The sequence below is a fragment of the Lemur catta genome, chromosome 3 (assembly GCF_020740605.2).
Source record: "Lemur catta isolate mLemCat1 chromosome 3, mLemCat1.pri, whole genome shotgun sequence".
In the NCBI taxonomy this organism is placed as follows: Eukaryota; Metazoa; Chordata; class Mammalia; order Primates; family Lemuridae; genus Lemur; species Lemur catta.
Window position 1 is genome coordinate 107,044,159 of NC_059130.1, and position 15,713 is coordinate 107,059,871.

Sequence of the window (15,713 nt, forward strand, 5' to 3'; positions counted from 1 at the left end):
GAAATAAATTTTTATTGTTTATAAACTACCCAGTTTATAGCATTTTGCTATAGTAGCCCAAATGAACTAAGATGCCACACTACTAATTATTAATGTTTTTTCATTGCAAATGGGCCTCCAGGATAAAAAACAAGGGACTTAAAAATAAGAGGGAGTCAGTCAGGGGCTTGAACACCCCAGAGAGTACTAATACCCAGAGATATTTCACATCTCCCTGGAAAAAGCTCACAGTAATAACAGTCATCCTTTCGCTTCACAGTGTCTAGGATAGGAAACAAAGAATATTGCTTAGTATATTTTAAAGATGAAGACTAGAACTTCTAAAAGCAGAAATGGAGTTGAAAAGGACGTGATAAAAAGAATCAAGAGTAGCCAGGGTGGTGGCTCACGCCTGTAATCCTAGCACTCTGGGAGGCCCAGGTAGGAGGATCGCTTGAGCTCAGGAGTTTGAGACCAGACTGAGCAAGAGTGAGACCCCGACTCTACTAAAAATAGAAAAAGTTAGCCAGGCATTGTGGTGCACACCCGTAGTCCCAGTTACTTGGTAGGCTGAAGCAGGAGGATCGTTTGAGCCCAGGAGTTTGAGGTTGCAGTAAGCTATGATGATGCCACTGCACTCTTGCTGGGGTCACAGAGTGAGACTCATCTCAAAAAAAAAAAAAAAGGAGGCTGGGTGCAGTGGCTCACACCTGTAATCCTAGCACTCTGGGAGGCCAAGGTGAGAGGACTGCTTGAGCTCAGGAGTTCGAGACCAGCCTGAGCAAGAGCAAGACCCCATCTCTACTAAAAATAGAAAGAAATTAGCCAAACAACTAAAATAGAAACAATTAGCTGGGCATGGTGGCGCGTGCCTGTAGTCCCAGCTACTCAGGAGGCTGAGGCAGGAAGATCACTTGAGCCCAGGAGTTTGAGGTTGCTGTGAGCTAGGCTGACGCCAGGGCACTCTAGCCCAGGCAAGAGAGTGAGACTCTGTCTCAAAAAAAAAAAAAAAAAGGAATCAGGAGTTCCTACTACCAGTCCACTATCCTCTCCCTCGGGCTCTCCTTGTATCATTCTGAATACATTTTTCTAATATTATATTATATATAGTAGTCCCTTGGTATCTGTGGAGGATTGGTTTTAGGACCTTCTGTAGATGCTCAAGCCCCTGATATAAAATGATGTAGTATTTGCATATAATCTCTGCACATCCTCCCATATACTTTAAATACCTAAAAAAAAAAAGAAAGAAAGAAAAAACTACCTAATACAATGTAAATGCTATGTAAACAGTTGTTATACTGTTTAGGGAATTATGACAAGAAAAATGTCTGTACATATTTAATAAAGATGCAATTTTTTTTTCCGAATATTTTGTTGTTGTTGAGACAGAGTCTCGCTGTGTTGTCCTGGGTAGAGTACAGTGGCGTCATCATAGCTCACTGCAACCTCCAACTCCTGGGCTCAAGCATCCTCCTGCCTCAGCCTCCTGGGTAGCTGGGACTACAGACAAGTGCCACAGTCCCAGACTAATTCTATTTTTAGTAGAGACGGGGATCTCACTCTTCTTTAGGCTGGTCCCAAACTCCTGAGCTCAAGCAATCCTCCCGCCTCTGCCTCCCAGAGTGCTAGGATTACAGGTGTGAGCCACCGCCCCCGGCCTATCTTTTCCAAATATTTTTGACCAGTGGTTGGTTGAATCCGTGGATGCAGAACCCACAAATATGAAAGGCCAACTATGGATAGAAGGCCAATGAGACTAGATCATCAGGAGTCCTACGCCAAAGAGGAGGCTCATTTAGGCAGAGTTGTGAGCTGAATAGTTTAAGAGTGGTATGAGTTCCCTTCTCTACTTCCCTAAATTGTTCTGCTAAACTGCCCAAGGGAAGAAAGAACCAGAGTTCAAGGACTATAACAGGCAGTAGAGACCACAATCCATTAATACATGTTGTTGCTCCTCTTGTAGATATAGCTATTACCTCATGACCCACTGCCTCTCATTCTGACTTCACAGACCTGAAACCTAAGCAGCCACACAGCAAGGACGTCAAGTGTGTCCTCAAAGGGCCCTCACAAAACCTAACCTTGTTAGGAAGATACTCACAGATTTTCCTGTAGCTTGCTTGAGTCCTGCTTAGTTCCTCGTTGGCTCATCAAATTCTTTATCTGAGCAGCTGGGGAGAGAGGGGGAAAAAGATTTATTTAAAAGAAAAATACATTTATCATGAACTCCCTACTTCTCAGATCACTGGTCTCTATATCCAGAATAAGTACATGCAACTAATGGAAACCATGCTATGATTAAAACCAATATACATTCCTCCAAAAACTAATTACAAGGTTCACCTTTCTCCTACAGAGTAACTACATCACTAAGTAGCAGGGAGTGGTTTTATTTATCATCCTCTCCCAAATTTGCTAATTTTTCCAGATCTCCTTTGGCACCGGTGAAAAATTTCAACATTACTGGAAGGACCCTGATACCAAATATCAATGTGCAAAAATAAAAAATTAAAATCCACCAATACATAATAATTTTTCTATAGCAAACATTTTTGGAAAGACAACGTCCATTTATTATTAATAATAAGTTACCACTGATTGAGCACCTCTATGTGCCAGGTACTATACTAAGAGCTTTTTATACATTCTCTTATTAATTTTCAGAGCAACAATCTGAAGTAGATATACCTTCATTTTGCAGATGAGAAAATACAGTTAGAGAGGTTAAGTATCTTAAGTGTACACAATTAATAAATACCAAGGCACTATTTCAACCCCAGGTACAATCAGATTCCAATGACTGTGTTCTTTCAACTATGCTGTACATACCATAATATAGTCAAATAAATATGGTTTTGTTCAGCTTTTTCTACCTTTTCCTAGATATTGTGCTAAAACTAGAAATAGTCATGTTTGAATCTTGGAAGTTTAAAACCCTAGCCTGGGTGGGCACAGTAGCGGCATACACCCGCAGTCCCAGCAATTTGGGAGACTGAGGCAGGAGGATTGCTTCAGCCCAGGAGTTCAAGTCTAGCCTGGGCAATATAGCGAGACCTCATCTCTCTTAAAAAAAAAAAAAAAAAAAGAAAGAAAGAAAAAAAGCCCTAACCTGGACCAAGAAAGCAGAGGGCCAGAGGAACCAGAGAAAATGATCATCTGTTCATACGGAAAACTACTCTAACACAAGCCCGGCCTGCCTGGGACTCTGAACATCCTTGTCCCTCAGTGATTTCACAACAGGAATAGAGCCCTTGATTTCTTTTGTGCCTTACTTTCCATTTTCTTTATCTGGTTGGTGGGGATGGTGGGAGAGATTTATTCATTCATAGAGGTTGGAAGTTAGTTGTATGAATTTTTGTTTGCTTGCTTGCTTTCTAAGAGCATTCATTGTCTTCTATTATAAGTAGCTGGAGTACAGAATGCATTAATACAGTACTTTTTGCCCAGAGGAAACATGCTTATCTTCAAGTTTCAATAGAACTTTGAACGATAATATAACACAAAGGCTTAAAGGCTCTTCCAGGCAAACTCAGTCTCCTTTGTGAAAGCCTTTCCTACCCTCTCTGGATTAATGTCAAAATTTCACTTGTGAAGCACCAGACTGCTAAATGACTGACTTACTGGAATAAGATGAAGAAATATATATTGTATAATTTGTGATTATTATAGGAACAATGTACATAAAATGCTTCCATGTCTAATAGGAAAGAAACCTGACTTACTAGAATTTTGAAATTAAGAATTATTGTTCCAAGGCCAGGCATGGTGGCTCACATCTATAATCCCAGCACTTTGGGAGTTTGAGGCAGGAGGACTGCTTGAGGCCAGGAGTTCAAGAACAGCCTGGGCAACATAGCAAGACCCTGTCTCTACAAAAAGTGTTTTTTTTTTGAGACAGAGTCTCACTCTCTTGCCTGGGCTAGAGTGCCGTGGCATCAGCTTGGCTCACAGCAACCTCAAACTCCTGAGCTCAAGCGATCCTACTGCCTTAGCCTCCTGAGTAGATCGGACTACAGGCATGTGCCACCATGCCCGGCTAATTATATATATATATATAATATATATATATATGTATATATATTATGTATATATATATATAATATGTATATATATATACACACACACACACACACACACACACACACACACATATACATATATATTTTTTAGCTGTCCAGCTAATTTCTTTGTATTTTTTTTTTTTTTTTTTAGTAGAGATGGGGTCTCGCTCTTGCTCAGGCTGGTCTCGAACTCCTGAGCTCAAACAATCAGCCCACCTCGGCCTCCCACAGTGCTGGGTTACAGGCGTGAGCCATCACACCCGGCCAAGACCCTATCTCTTAAAGAATGAAAAAAAAAAAAGATTGTCTGACCAGGCAAAGTGTCTCATGCCTGTAATCTTAGCACTTTGGGAGGCCAAGGTGGGAGGACTGCTTGAAGCCAGGAGTTCAAGACCATCCTGAGCAAGATCAAGACCCCATCTCCACAAAAAAGTAGAAAAACTAGCTGGACATGGTGGCTTGCGCCTGTAGTCCCGGCTACTCGGGAAGCTGAGGCCAAAGGATCAGGAGTTTGAGATTGCAGTGAGCTATGATGACACCAGTCCACTTTAGCCCGGGCAACAAAGCAAGGCAAGACCCTGTCTCAAAAAAAAAAAAAAAAAGGAAATGAAAAGGAAACGGGGAGGGGAGGAGATGGGAGGGAAGGGAAGGGAAGGTGAAAGGGGGAAGGGGGAAGGGGAAAGGGAAAGGGAAAGGAGGAGGGGGAGGGGAGGAGGAGGGAAGGAAAGGAAAAGAGATTGTTCCAAATTCATTTTATGGTAATAGTGCTCTTTAAAATAATATTTTGGGGCCAGGTGTGGTGGCTCAATCCTAGCACTCTGGGAGGCCAAGGCAGGAGGATTGCTTGAGGTCAGGAGTTTGAGACCAGCCTGAGCAAGAGTGAGACTCCATTTCTACTAAAAAATATAGAAAAAATTAGCCAGTCAACTAAAAATAGAAACAAAAAATTAGCCGGGCATGGTGGCGCATGCCTGTAGTCCCAGCTACGTGGGAGGCTGAGGCAGGAGGATTGCTTGAGCCCAGGAGTTTGAGGTTGCTGTGAGCTAGGCTGATGCCACGGCACTCTAGCCCAGGCAAGAGAGTGAGACTCTGTCTCAAAAAAAATAAAAAATTAATTAATTAATTAATTAAAATAAAATTTGGGGGCCATAGTCATACTCTTGTCCCTAATTTGGCCATCAAGATTAGTAAAAAAGTAAGCTAAAATTTACTAAGTACCAGTTATCTTACAATAACACTGATATGCTAATAATAGTCCCTAAGTCTGATAAAAGGCAACGATTAGGCAAAATTCTTCTAACTGGTTGCTAGATGACTCTATTCTTAAGAAGAAACAGAATAATCCAGCCCTTAGCAGCATGTACAAGTTATTTCTTCCTCACCAAAATCACTGCATCATTGCAATAATTTCCAAAAAGTCTAGAATATGTAAGTTTGCAGCACTTTGGGTTATGATTTTATCTTATTTTGGGACTATGTTTTCCTAGCAAAAATGTGATTCCAATTTTATAATGAAAATATAGGATTCCCTTTGTTAAAAATTTGTCTTTTGATAAAACTTCCCTAAAATATATCTATTCTATTAAATGAAAATTACCAATAGCTTAATAGTTCTAGAGGAAAACATAAGGACTTTAATTACTATATTCTGATAAGATAGCATTATATATGATATAAATGACCACTTTTCTTCATTACTAACATGTGGAATGTCCTTCTTATCTAAGTCAAATGGGAATCAGGGTTCCACTAAAGCTATCAACTGGTTGGCCATTAAAATAATTTAGGAAAGAGAACAGGCATCAGCATTTACTGAGCACTTATTATGTATCAGACACTAGGCTAGGTACTTGATATGCATTATCTTATTTGACCCAACAACCCTTATTGAGGCTCATGAGAGTTACAAAACTTATTCATTCATTCATTCATTCGAGTACAGTACCTATGCTACACTAGTCTATGCCCTAGAAGATACTTGCTTTCAAGCAGCTTACATTCTAAGGAAAAGAGATAGATAATAAATATACATCAGGTGGTGATAAGTGGTATAAAGAAAAATAAATTCAGGTAAGGGCTGGAATGATAGGAGTGGGTAGAGGGTACCAGTTTATATAGTGTGGTTAGAGAGACTTCTCTGATAAAGTGACACTAAGCAGAGATCTAAAGGAAGTGTAAGATCAAGCCATGCAGCTATCTGTGGGAGAAGCAGTCTAGGGAAAGAGTAATTAGTACAAAGTCACCAAGGCAAGAATACTCAGAGGAACAGCAAGGAAGCCAGGCGGCTAGAGAGAGTGAGCAAGATTAGAGAAGTGGCCTAAGAGATAGTGGGGAGCCAGATTATACAGGGCCTTGTAAACAATTTTTTTTTTTTTTTTGTAGAGACATGTCTTGCTATGTTGCCCAGGCTGGTCTTCAACGCCTAGCCTCAAGTGATCCTCCTGTCTCAGCCTCCCAAAGTGCTAGGATTAACAGGCAGGAGCCAGCATGCCCCACCTTGCTGCCTTGTAAACAATTAAAAGGACTTCCGGAGTTTAATGAAATGGGAAGCCACTGATAGCTTTGAGCAGTGTGTCGTAATAACTAGAATTCAAACCCAGGGCTAATTCCAATGGCTACATTCTTTGTGTCACATTATGTTCTCTCAAAAGCCTGACACTTAATGGAAACAGAATGTAGTTACACAAGGCAGGCCTGGATTTCCCAGTGTTCCACTTAGCCCCACCCTACTTATCTGATACCTCCCTTACTTAATAAACAGCTCTCTGCTCCAGAGAGGCTGATGTCCTTGCTCTAACCTGCTCCCTTCCCTTCCCCAACTTCCTTCCATCTACAGGATACTCACCAGAGTCTAGCAGAGTGCCAGGCACCCACTGGATACATAAATAATTACTGATTAATTGGGTTAGCTTCCCTTTTTGATTATGGTACTCTCCTTGAGGTAGAAGATATGAATGAATACATAAGCTAGGAATAATGAGGCCTGAAACCCAGTAACTCAATGACCCATATATTTTATATCAAAAAACTGTATCCTTCAAAAAACCTAAAGCACAAAAAGGAATAAAATGTTTACACATATACTTATTTTCATTTGACTGTAATTAAAATACCTAAAAGGAAAAGTGATACCTTTTGGAAATATTTTTACCAAATAGGTTGAATCTAAAAAAGTTTTCTGGTCAACTTGGTTAATGAGAAAATTCCTTTTCCAAGCATTTAGTAAATGAAAGTTCTTCTTTAGATAAATGTGTTTCAACATTTTGGATGAAAATAATTGGGTATCTTTTATGAAATGCTACATAATCCTAGAAACCTAATGACTAGATAAGTCCTTCATTTCCATGTAAGCAATTTTGTTATTTTTCTTTTCTTTTTTTTTTTTTTTTTTGAGACAGAGTCTTACTCGGTCACCCTGGCTAGAGTGCAGTGACATCACTGTAGCTCACTACAACCTCAAACTCCTGGGCTCCAGCAATCTTCCTGCCTCAGCCTCTTGAGTAATTGGGACTATGGGTGCATGCCATGAGGCCTGATTAATGTTTTCTATTATCAGTAGAGACAGGGTCTCGCTCTTGTTCAGGCTGGTCTCGAACTCCTGACCTCAGGTGGTCCTGCCACCTCAGCCCCCCAGAGTGCTAGGATTACAGATGTGAGTGACCTCACCGGGCCCAATATTGTTATTTTTAAAGCTAGGACTCAATTTCTCCTATTACTGTTTTTTGTTTTTCTGTTTTTGTTTTTTTTTTTTTTTAGAGACAGGGTGGGTCTCTTCCTGTCACCAAGGCTAGAGTGCAGTGGCACAACACAGCTTACTGTAACTTTGTGTGTGTGTGTGTGTATATATATATATATATATATATATATATATATATATACATATATATATATATATATTTTGTATTTCTTTTTTATTCGGTAAAGACAGGGTCTCACTGTGCTCAGGCTGCTGTTGAACCCCGAGCTCCAACTATCCTCCCGCCTCAGGCCTTCCAGAGAGCTAGGATTACAGGCGTGAGCCATTGAGGCCCGCCTCACTGTAACTTTGAACTCCTGGGCTCAAGCGATCCTCCATCAGCCTCCTGAGTTTCCTATGTTGCCCAGACTGGTCTCAAACTTTTGGCCTCAAGCTATCCTCTTGCCTCAGAACTCCCAAAGTCTTGCCAGGATTACAGGTGTGAGCCAGCACACCCAGCCTGACCATTCTCTCTCTCTCTCTTTTTTTTTTCTTCATGGAAATATTTGGTCATTTTTTTCCCCTTACTTCTCATGTTTAAAAGCATGTCCTGACTAAAACTTTTAAAAGAATACAAAGCAAATTGATTTATACATTATAAATCGTACAAATTGTACATTACAGATAACATAACATCTATACTAGGAACTACACTAAATTGAACACTCCTTTTGTGCTTCTAGCTGGTAACAGCAGAATCTGAATCTCCAAAGGAACCTTAATCTAAATAAATGTCTAATATTGAAAGCAACTATCATCACAGGTAGGAAAAAAATTTCTCTTCACTGGACAGAATCTAATGCTCTAAGTCAGTATAATAAAAAACAAATACAACAAAAAAACATTATTTGCACCAAATGAGAAAATGATAGCCTATGTGATGATTATGACAATGAAGTCATCTCAGTGTTTCACTCTGAAAATTAGGTTTATATTCTGTTTTTATATAGCTACAATGAAAATTTAAAAATAGCCACTTCATAAAAAAAATAGTGACTATACTACAATAGTAAAGCTCTAAACTAACTGGAAATGGGTACCTAATATCACAGGTACAATCTTCCATTTACCATCCCAGTGACAGAATAAGTAACAGTCACGAGCAGAAGCTCTGAATTAAGATTATGTTTGATTCCTGGTTCCACTCCCTAGCTGGGTAATCTTGAGCAAAAGGCTCCAATCCTCTGTGCTCAGCTTCTTCGCCTAAAAAATGAGAATGACAAGAGAACTTTCATATGGTTGTCGTCAAGATGAAATGACATAATATGAAGCTAAGTTTAGAACAATATCTGGCACATAAAAACACTTAATTAAGGATAGCTATTATTACTGCCAAACTCAAGACCAAGGAAAATGTACTTAGCAATGATAAAATCAATTAAGTACATATCGAATGCCAACTACATATCCACTGCTGTGCCAGGCACTGTGGCTAAAGAGATGTGTATAATACATGGTCTCTCTATCTCCACAAAACTAATAGTGATCTCTCTAGTTGGAGCGACAAGGTCAAAAAGCCCAAATGAATTAAAGAATACAGAATATAAGTAAGTGCTAAACTGTGAGGGAAAAGTGCTTGCAAATTCAAAGGAAAAAACCAAAATGATAGCTAACTTTATTAAGCACATACTATGTAACAGGCACTGTTTAAAGCACCTTACATAAATTACCTCATTTAATCCTCACAACCCTATAAAGTAGGTTATTATTAACTTTACTTTATTAATTAGGAAACTGAGAAATAGAGAGGTAAAGCAATGTGTTTACACAGCCAGTAAGAAGCAGATCTAGAATTCAAACCCAAGGCAGTATGCCTCCTGAGCCTGCCCACCTAACTATTAAACTATAGTGGGGCAAGGGTATTGAATGTCTGCTATGCACCAGGTAGTACACTAGGCACTTTCAAACATCTCCTTTTAATAATTCCATTCATTTTACAGATGAAAAGGGAAAATAACCTGCTCAAGGTTAACAGTACAGTTGAAGAGCCGGGATTCAGTCACAGATCTGCTGACCCTAAAGCCCATGATCTTTCTGACTTCACTTTATCTTTCGAAGCAAAGGAAGGCTTAGTTCCAATGGGCAAGATTTAAACACAACTCAAAGGATGTGTATAATTTCGTTAGCCAGTGAGGTATGGAGAGGAAAAATATTAAAGAAAGGAGGAACATAAGGAACAAAAACTTAGACCAAAAAATAGAGTTGAGGGACATTAAGAAAAATAGCCTGCCTACAGCAAAGAGTAAGGAGGACTAGAAAATATGGCTAATTTGGGTTAAGATCACAGAGAGTGAAAGTAAGGTGGAATGTTACGATCTGATGCAGCAGACAACACAGAGCCACCACAGGCTCTAGAGGAAGTGAGCAGTATAATGAAAACAGGACTTTAGACATGCTGTTGATAGTATTTTCAGGATGAAGTAGAATGGGTGAAACTACAAAGACACTAGGAGCATGCTGTTGGAATACAGATGTTGAGCTGATGAAGACTTAAGAGGATGACAATGAAATATAAAAAGTAAGGGCCAACTATGGAGGTAACTTTGAAAGAAGATCCCACAGGATTTCATGCTAATCAATTTTAAAAGTTTAACTGCTTCTTATTGTTAGTAAACAAAATCTTATCAATAAATTAGCAACATAAAGAACAGAAATGCTGTTCTTTAATCCCTTCAGAGTTAACTTTGAGGCTATGAGGTTTTTACCTATATCTGTCTCAGCAATGCTTGCCCAGACCCTTTGTTTCACAATAAGCAGAGTCAATTATTTTTCCTCTGTACCCCCCACACACTGATAACAACCGTTTGCACCAGGCAGTCAACCTTAGCTGTACCTATAACAATCCACATAGTGGGCAGCTGTATTTCAGGCTGACGTGCTCAGCAGTTCCAAACCTACTTCTGTGGTTGAACAATTTAGAAAAAAGAATGGCTATTCTCTTAAACTTTCAATGGCTACAGGTCCTTGCCGGGCTGTATGGGTGTGTGGACATATGTCTGGGAGCTCACATTCCAAGGGTATACCTGGGTATGCTGGCCATGTCTTGGAAAGGCTGGAGGGGATAAGGACTAGCTTGACAACTGGGTAGATGCGATGCTATTCTATCAATTTCAAATTGCCAATTCCTCACCAAACAATCCCAAGGGAAGAATTTCAACTCACACTGCTTAGAGTCATAGGATATGGTAGGTACCACACAGTACAAGGGGCAAAAGGCAGCAAGAGTTATCAAATGGTAAAAAAAAAAAAAAAAAAAAAGCCTCATTTGTTCAAATCAATTGAATACAATTTATTATGCATCAAGACCCTATGTGATCTGATCCCTGGCTACCTCTCTGACCTCTTTTCCCATTCCACTCTCCTTCTTTAACTGTAGTCCAGCCACACTAGCCTCCTTGCTCTTCTTTGAACAAACCAAGACCTTTGCTCTTGCCCTCTGCCTAGCTAGAATGCCTTCCCCAGCTACTCACATAGCTCTCTCCCTCACATCATTCAGGTATCTACTCACTCAAATGTCACCTCCTCAGAAAGGCCTTCCTGGACCAACTTACCTAAAATAACGCACCTACCCTCCCTCTTCCCTCACTTTCTATCCATTTACCCTGCTTTATCTTCACAGCATTTCTTACTTGATATTTATATGCATATGTGTATATGTGTATGTGTATATATCCATACACACACACACACACACACACACACACGCTATCAAGACAAGGCTTTTGTCTCTTGTTCATTGCTCTACCCCAGGACATAGCAGGTGCTCAAAGAATATTTGTTGCATAGTAGATAAATGAATCTATCATATGCTTGGGACTGAGATAAGCAGTGGAAATATAAAGATGAATAAGTCATGTCCTCTGCCTCAAAGGAGCTAACAATCTAGCAGAGGAGATGGACACAGCACAAGAAGAGAAAGTGCCACAGCTTCAGGTATTTCCCCCACAGAGTGTCCTCTGGAGAATGATAAAACAAGCCACTTGTATACTTGAAGTGTTAACTTCTACAGAACTGTAATATTAATTAAAAATTATGAAAAAGCAAATTGCTGGTCATAAGAGACAGACCTGGTTTCACATTCAGATATTGTCATATATTAGCTCTGCAATTATTTAACCTTTCTCGGTCTGTTTCCCAGCCCACAAGATGATAATGATTGAGCCCAATACCCTAACAACAGTAAATCTTACCAATTTTATCACCAAGGAAACCTCTCCTATCCTTCCCTTTCTTTTCATTTTCACAGTCCCTAACTGATATCTCTGATTCCAGACTTTCTGTCTTCCAATTCAATTTATACTTTCCTAAAGAATTAAATCCAAGCCCCTTAGCTTAGCATTTAAAGTCCTTCATGTTTGGGCCTCAACTTACCTTTCCAACCCTTTTTTTCCCCACTACTTTCTGGAGTCCACCACTTTAGCCAAATCAAATTACTCTACTTTTCTTTATACACCCTATGCTTTCCCATTACCATGCCCTCCTGGAATGCTCTTCTCTTAACCTTCAAAGGTCTAAATCCTTTCCACTTTGTTTCCAGACCTAGGTCAAACACCATAACGCCTTCCCAACTAAAAAATGATCTCTCTCTCCCCAGAATGCCTGTATAATGTTATTTACATCTCTTCTATAGCACTGATCCCTTTCAACTTTATATTTTGGTTATTTATGTACTCCACAGGCTCCCTGTTAAAAGATCCATGCCAGTTCCCATACTTACTACATGGCCTGATATGCAAATATACATTGAATAAATATTTCACAAATAGACATTAAAATCAGATTTAGCCTCCACAAGAAATTTCACATTTGAACCAGAATTTTCTGATCTAACCTGTATTCCAGCTCCTTCACAAAAGGAAATTGGAACACAAAGTACTACACCTTCTAAACTGTGGTCATATTAAATTTTTTTACTCCTGGTTTTAACAGGCCCTATATTTTTCCTTCTACTTCTAAATCCCCGTCTCAATACCTTCCCATCAGAAACTTTCCACCTCTCAAGTTCTGCCATATACATTTAAATTTAAAAGTGACATAATTGTTAATTCAAGACCAACTACCTCTACCTATTAACAGAGTACAGCCAAGCTCACAAAAACACAATAATAAACAAGGACGATGACCACGCTTCTTTCTAAGTAAGGTTGCTACTGACCTGTTTATAAGGCTCTGAGATGATTTTCAAGCAAAAAAAAAAAAAAAAAAAAACAGCCTATATTTGACTGGTTCAGCCACAGTCTCACTCAGACCCTAACGGTGAGGAGGGATTTTTAAAGACAAGCAATGACATTCCTTACTTGCTATGTGGTTGTGGCTAAGTCCCTGAGCTTCTCTGTGCATCAGATTTGTTCAAAAGAGTAGCTAAATAGGGAAGGAAAACAAAAGACCCATTTGCTTGAAATCCAAAAATATACCCAAATTCTTTGCTACAAAGGACAAAATAATGTAAATTGAAATGTTTTCGGTGAATTCTCTTTACTAAAACAGAAATCATCCCAGCCCTCAAATACCAGTCATTGTGTTTGATTCCCGAATTCATTACAGGAAGAATTGTGTATTAAGTCACCCAAACACATGCACTCGCCACTTCCCTTAATTGAAAGTTGCTTATTTCCGAGGAGCCAGTGGCTGAGCAGAATGTAAACCTAAAGCCTAAATCAGTAAACAACTCCGATCCAAACTGGCCAAAGAGGAAAGCGAGGTGGGTGGGGAGGCGGATGACAGGAAAAACTCGGCTGACCACTGCGCCAAGTCAACGCACTCACTGCTCTCGAGGTGATGCACACCCCTCTCCCACCCTCGGGCTGTCAAGTCTGCTGTTTTGGCCCCAAGGCTGCGAGGGCAGAACTCCGAAGAAACTCGAGCCTTAGCTGGGGCTCGGGACCTTCGGGGCACCCGGGCCTGACAGACTCGAGGATGGCAGTCCGCCGCCCCCAGAATGGAGAGCCCGAGACGGCTTCAGGTGTGGCCTTGGCAGTGGCCCCAGCCGGGCTCTGCGTCCAGGCAGCATCACCCAGGCCTGTCGCCGGGACAGCTCCCGCCCCCCAGCTCGGTTCCCCGGCTCACTGGCTTGGCTGATCCGCTGGATGTTGCCGCTGCACGTCTGGATGATGCTGCTGAAGTCCCGGAGCTGGGGCCCCGAGGGCCCCGGATTCCGGTACATGTCTAAGGGACCGTAGGACATTACGAGGAGCTGAGAGCGGCTCGCCCCGCACCGCTTTCCTACCGGAAGCTGCCGCCAGACCGAACCGGCAGGCGGACGAAGAAACCGGGAAGAGCAAGGGCGGGGAAGCGGCCGAAGCTGCGTGCGCACTAGCCCCGCCCTCACGCAGCGCGCACGCGTCCGCCCCGCCCCGCTCCACAGTGCGCAGGCGCTGCTAGAATTGGTGCTGGAACTGTAGCTTAGAGACTCGACTCCGTGAGGCTTGGGGGTGCGGGGGGGGGGCCATGACGTCACATAGTTGGGGATCAGATTGGATGAGCTTGAGTGGCAGTGTTGTTTCTTGCCGGGGCACGGTGACAAGAGGCAAGAATTTTCGATTTGCATAAAATTGTACTAGATGATCTCAGCCCTTATATCCTATTCTGTTCTATTCTGAGAATTCAGGCCCAAATATGGGAGAATTCAACAACCTTGAAACTCAGACCCGTAACCAAGTTGTAACCCGAAATTCCCACTACTTCCATCCTCTAGGGCTTTGGTAGTATTTGCTGAGCACTTTTATGGTTTCCAAACCACGATCATTTCTCCCTCCACCCCTCTTCTAATCTAAACAATAAAATAATATTTATTGAGCACGCACTATGTGTGTGCATCCTCACTGCAATTCACTTGTTCGTAAGCTCTTTAACAACAAGGGACAATGTTCTATCTATATTTTTATCTTTAGAACGGATAACGGACAGCCTGTTTTTTAAATGTTGAAGTAAAGTAACTCGGCAAAGTAAGCATTATTATTTTCCCTTTTACAGATGAGAAAATTAAGACCAGAGAGTTTAATTCATTTAACGGAAGTTTGACTACAAAACCCAAACACTAAGCTGATTCCATAGTCATCTGACTACTTCCCTAAAATTCATTCTCCATCTAAATCTCTCCCAAATGGCCTGTTCATCTATATCCCAAACTGAGATTTCTTAGGGAAATAGACTCCCAAAATTTAAAAATCATTCCCTTAAGTAATTTGGAATGTATGACCTCATGTTCCCATAGAAGACTGCATTTTATAAGCCTGTGGTAAAAGGAAAGACATGGATAGGATTTTGATTTGGGAGGAGAACAAGATGGTGAGAAATAAAGGGGAACTGGCAGTGTTTTCTGTATTCTCCACCCCACCCTACCCCAGCCTGCTTTGCAGTGTTTGGGAAACACAGAGAGAGGAAGCTACTTGCCTGTGTGGGAGGAGACCTCAAATGTGTGAATGAGCCTGTATTCAGCCTTAGAGCTTTCTAAAGCAAGGCTATCTCTATTTTTCAATGGAACATTTATGAGGGCATTTTTTTACTCTCTAAAAAGGGACAGATGACATTTGAAGGGCTCTCATTTTGGTTATTAAAACCCTACCATTTCTTAGAATCCATAGTTTTATGCCAAATCCTATAGCAAATCATGTAAATTGCACTTTTTATGAAATAGTCTTGAGAATTTTTTCATTTGCATTTGACACTATTTAAAGTGAAGCTCAGTAAAGGTATTTTTCTACTAGGAATTGAAGATATAGTTGCTGTCTTCTTTCTCCATGTACAATACAAGTGGTTTTCCACCTGTGCATCTCTCATAGGAGTAAATCTGTACCTTGCAAATACAAGACTTCAAATAAACATTTATTGAATTAATACATGAATGATAAAAATAATAATTTTATCATTTTTAAATGCCTATCAGGTGCCAGGCAATGTGAACATATTTTGCATACATTATCAGTAATTTGCAA

General features: G+C 40.5%; 1 protein-coding gene across 1 annotated transcript in view; it reads right to left on the reverse strand.

Annotated features, from left to right (window-relative positions):
- The window catches only part of STX12 (syntaxin 12), a 32,133-nt gene extending 18,023 nt beyond the window's left edge, over window positions 1–14,110 (reverse strand). Inside the window, exons 1-2 of the mRNA XM_045545804.1 lie at window positions 13,846–14,110; window positions 2,084–2,153 (exon numbers count right to left, since the gene is read on the reverse strand). Of these exons, the coding sequence (XP_045401760.1) occupies window positions 2,084–2,153; window positions 13,846–13,963 (188 nt within the window). The 5' untranslated portion in view covers window positions 13,964–14,110. The remainder of the gene's footprint in view (window positions 1–2,083; window positions 2,154–13,845) is intronic.
- Between the last annotated feature and the right edge of the window lie 1,603 nt (window positions 14,111–15,713).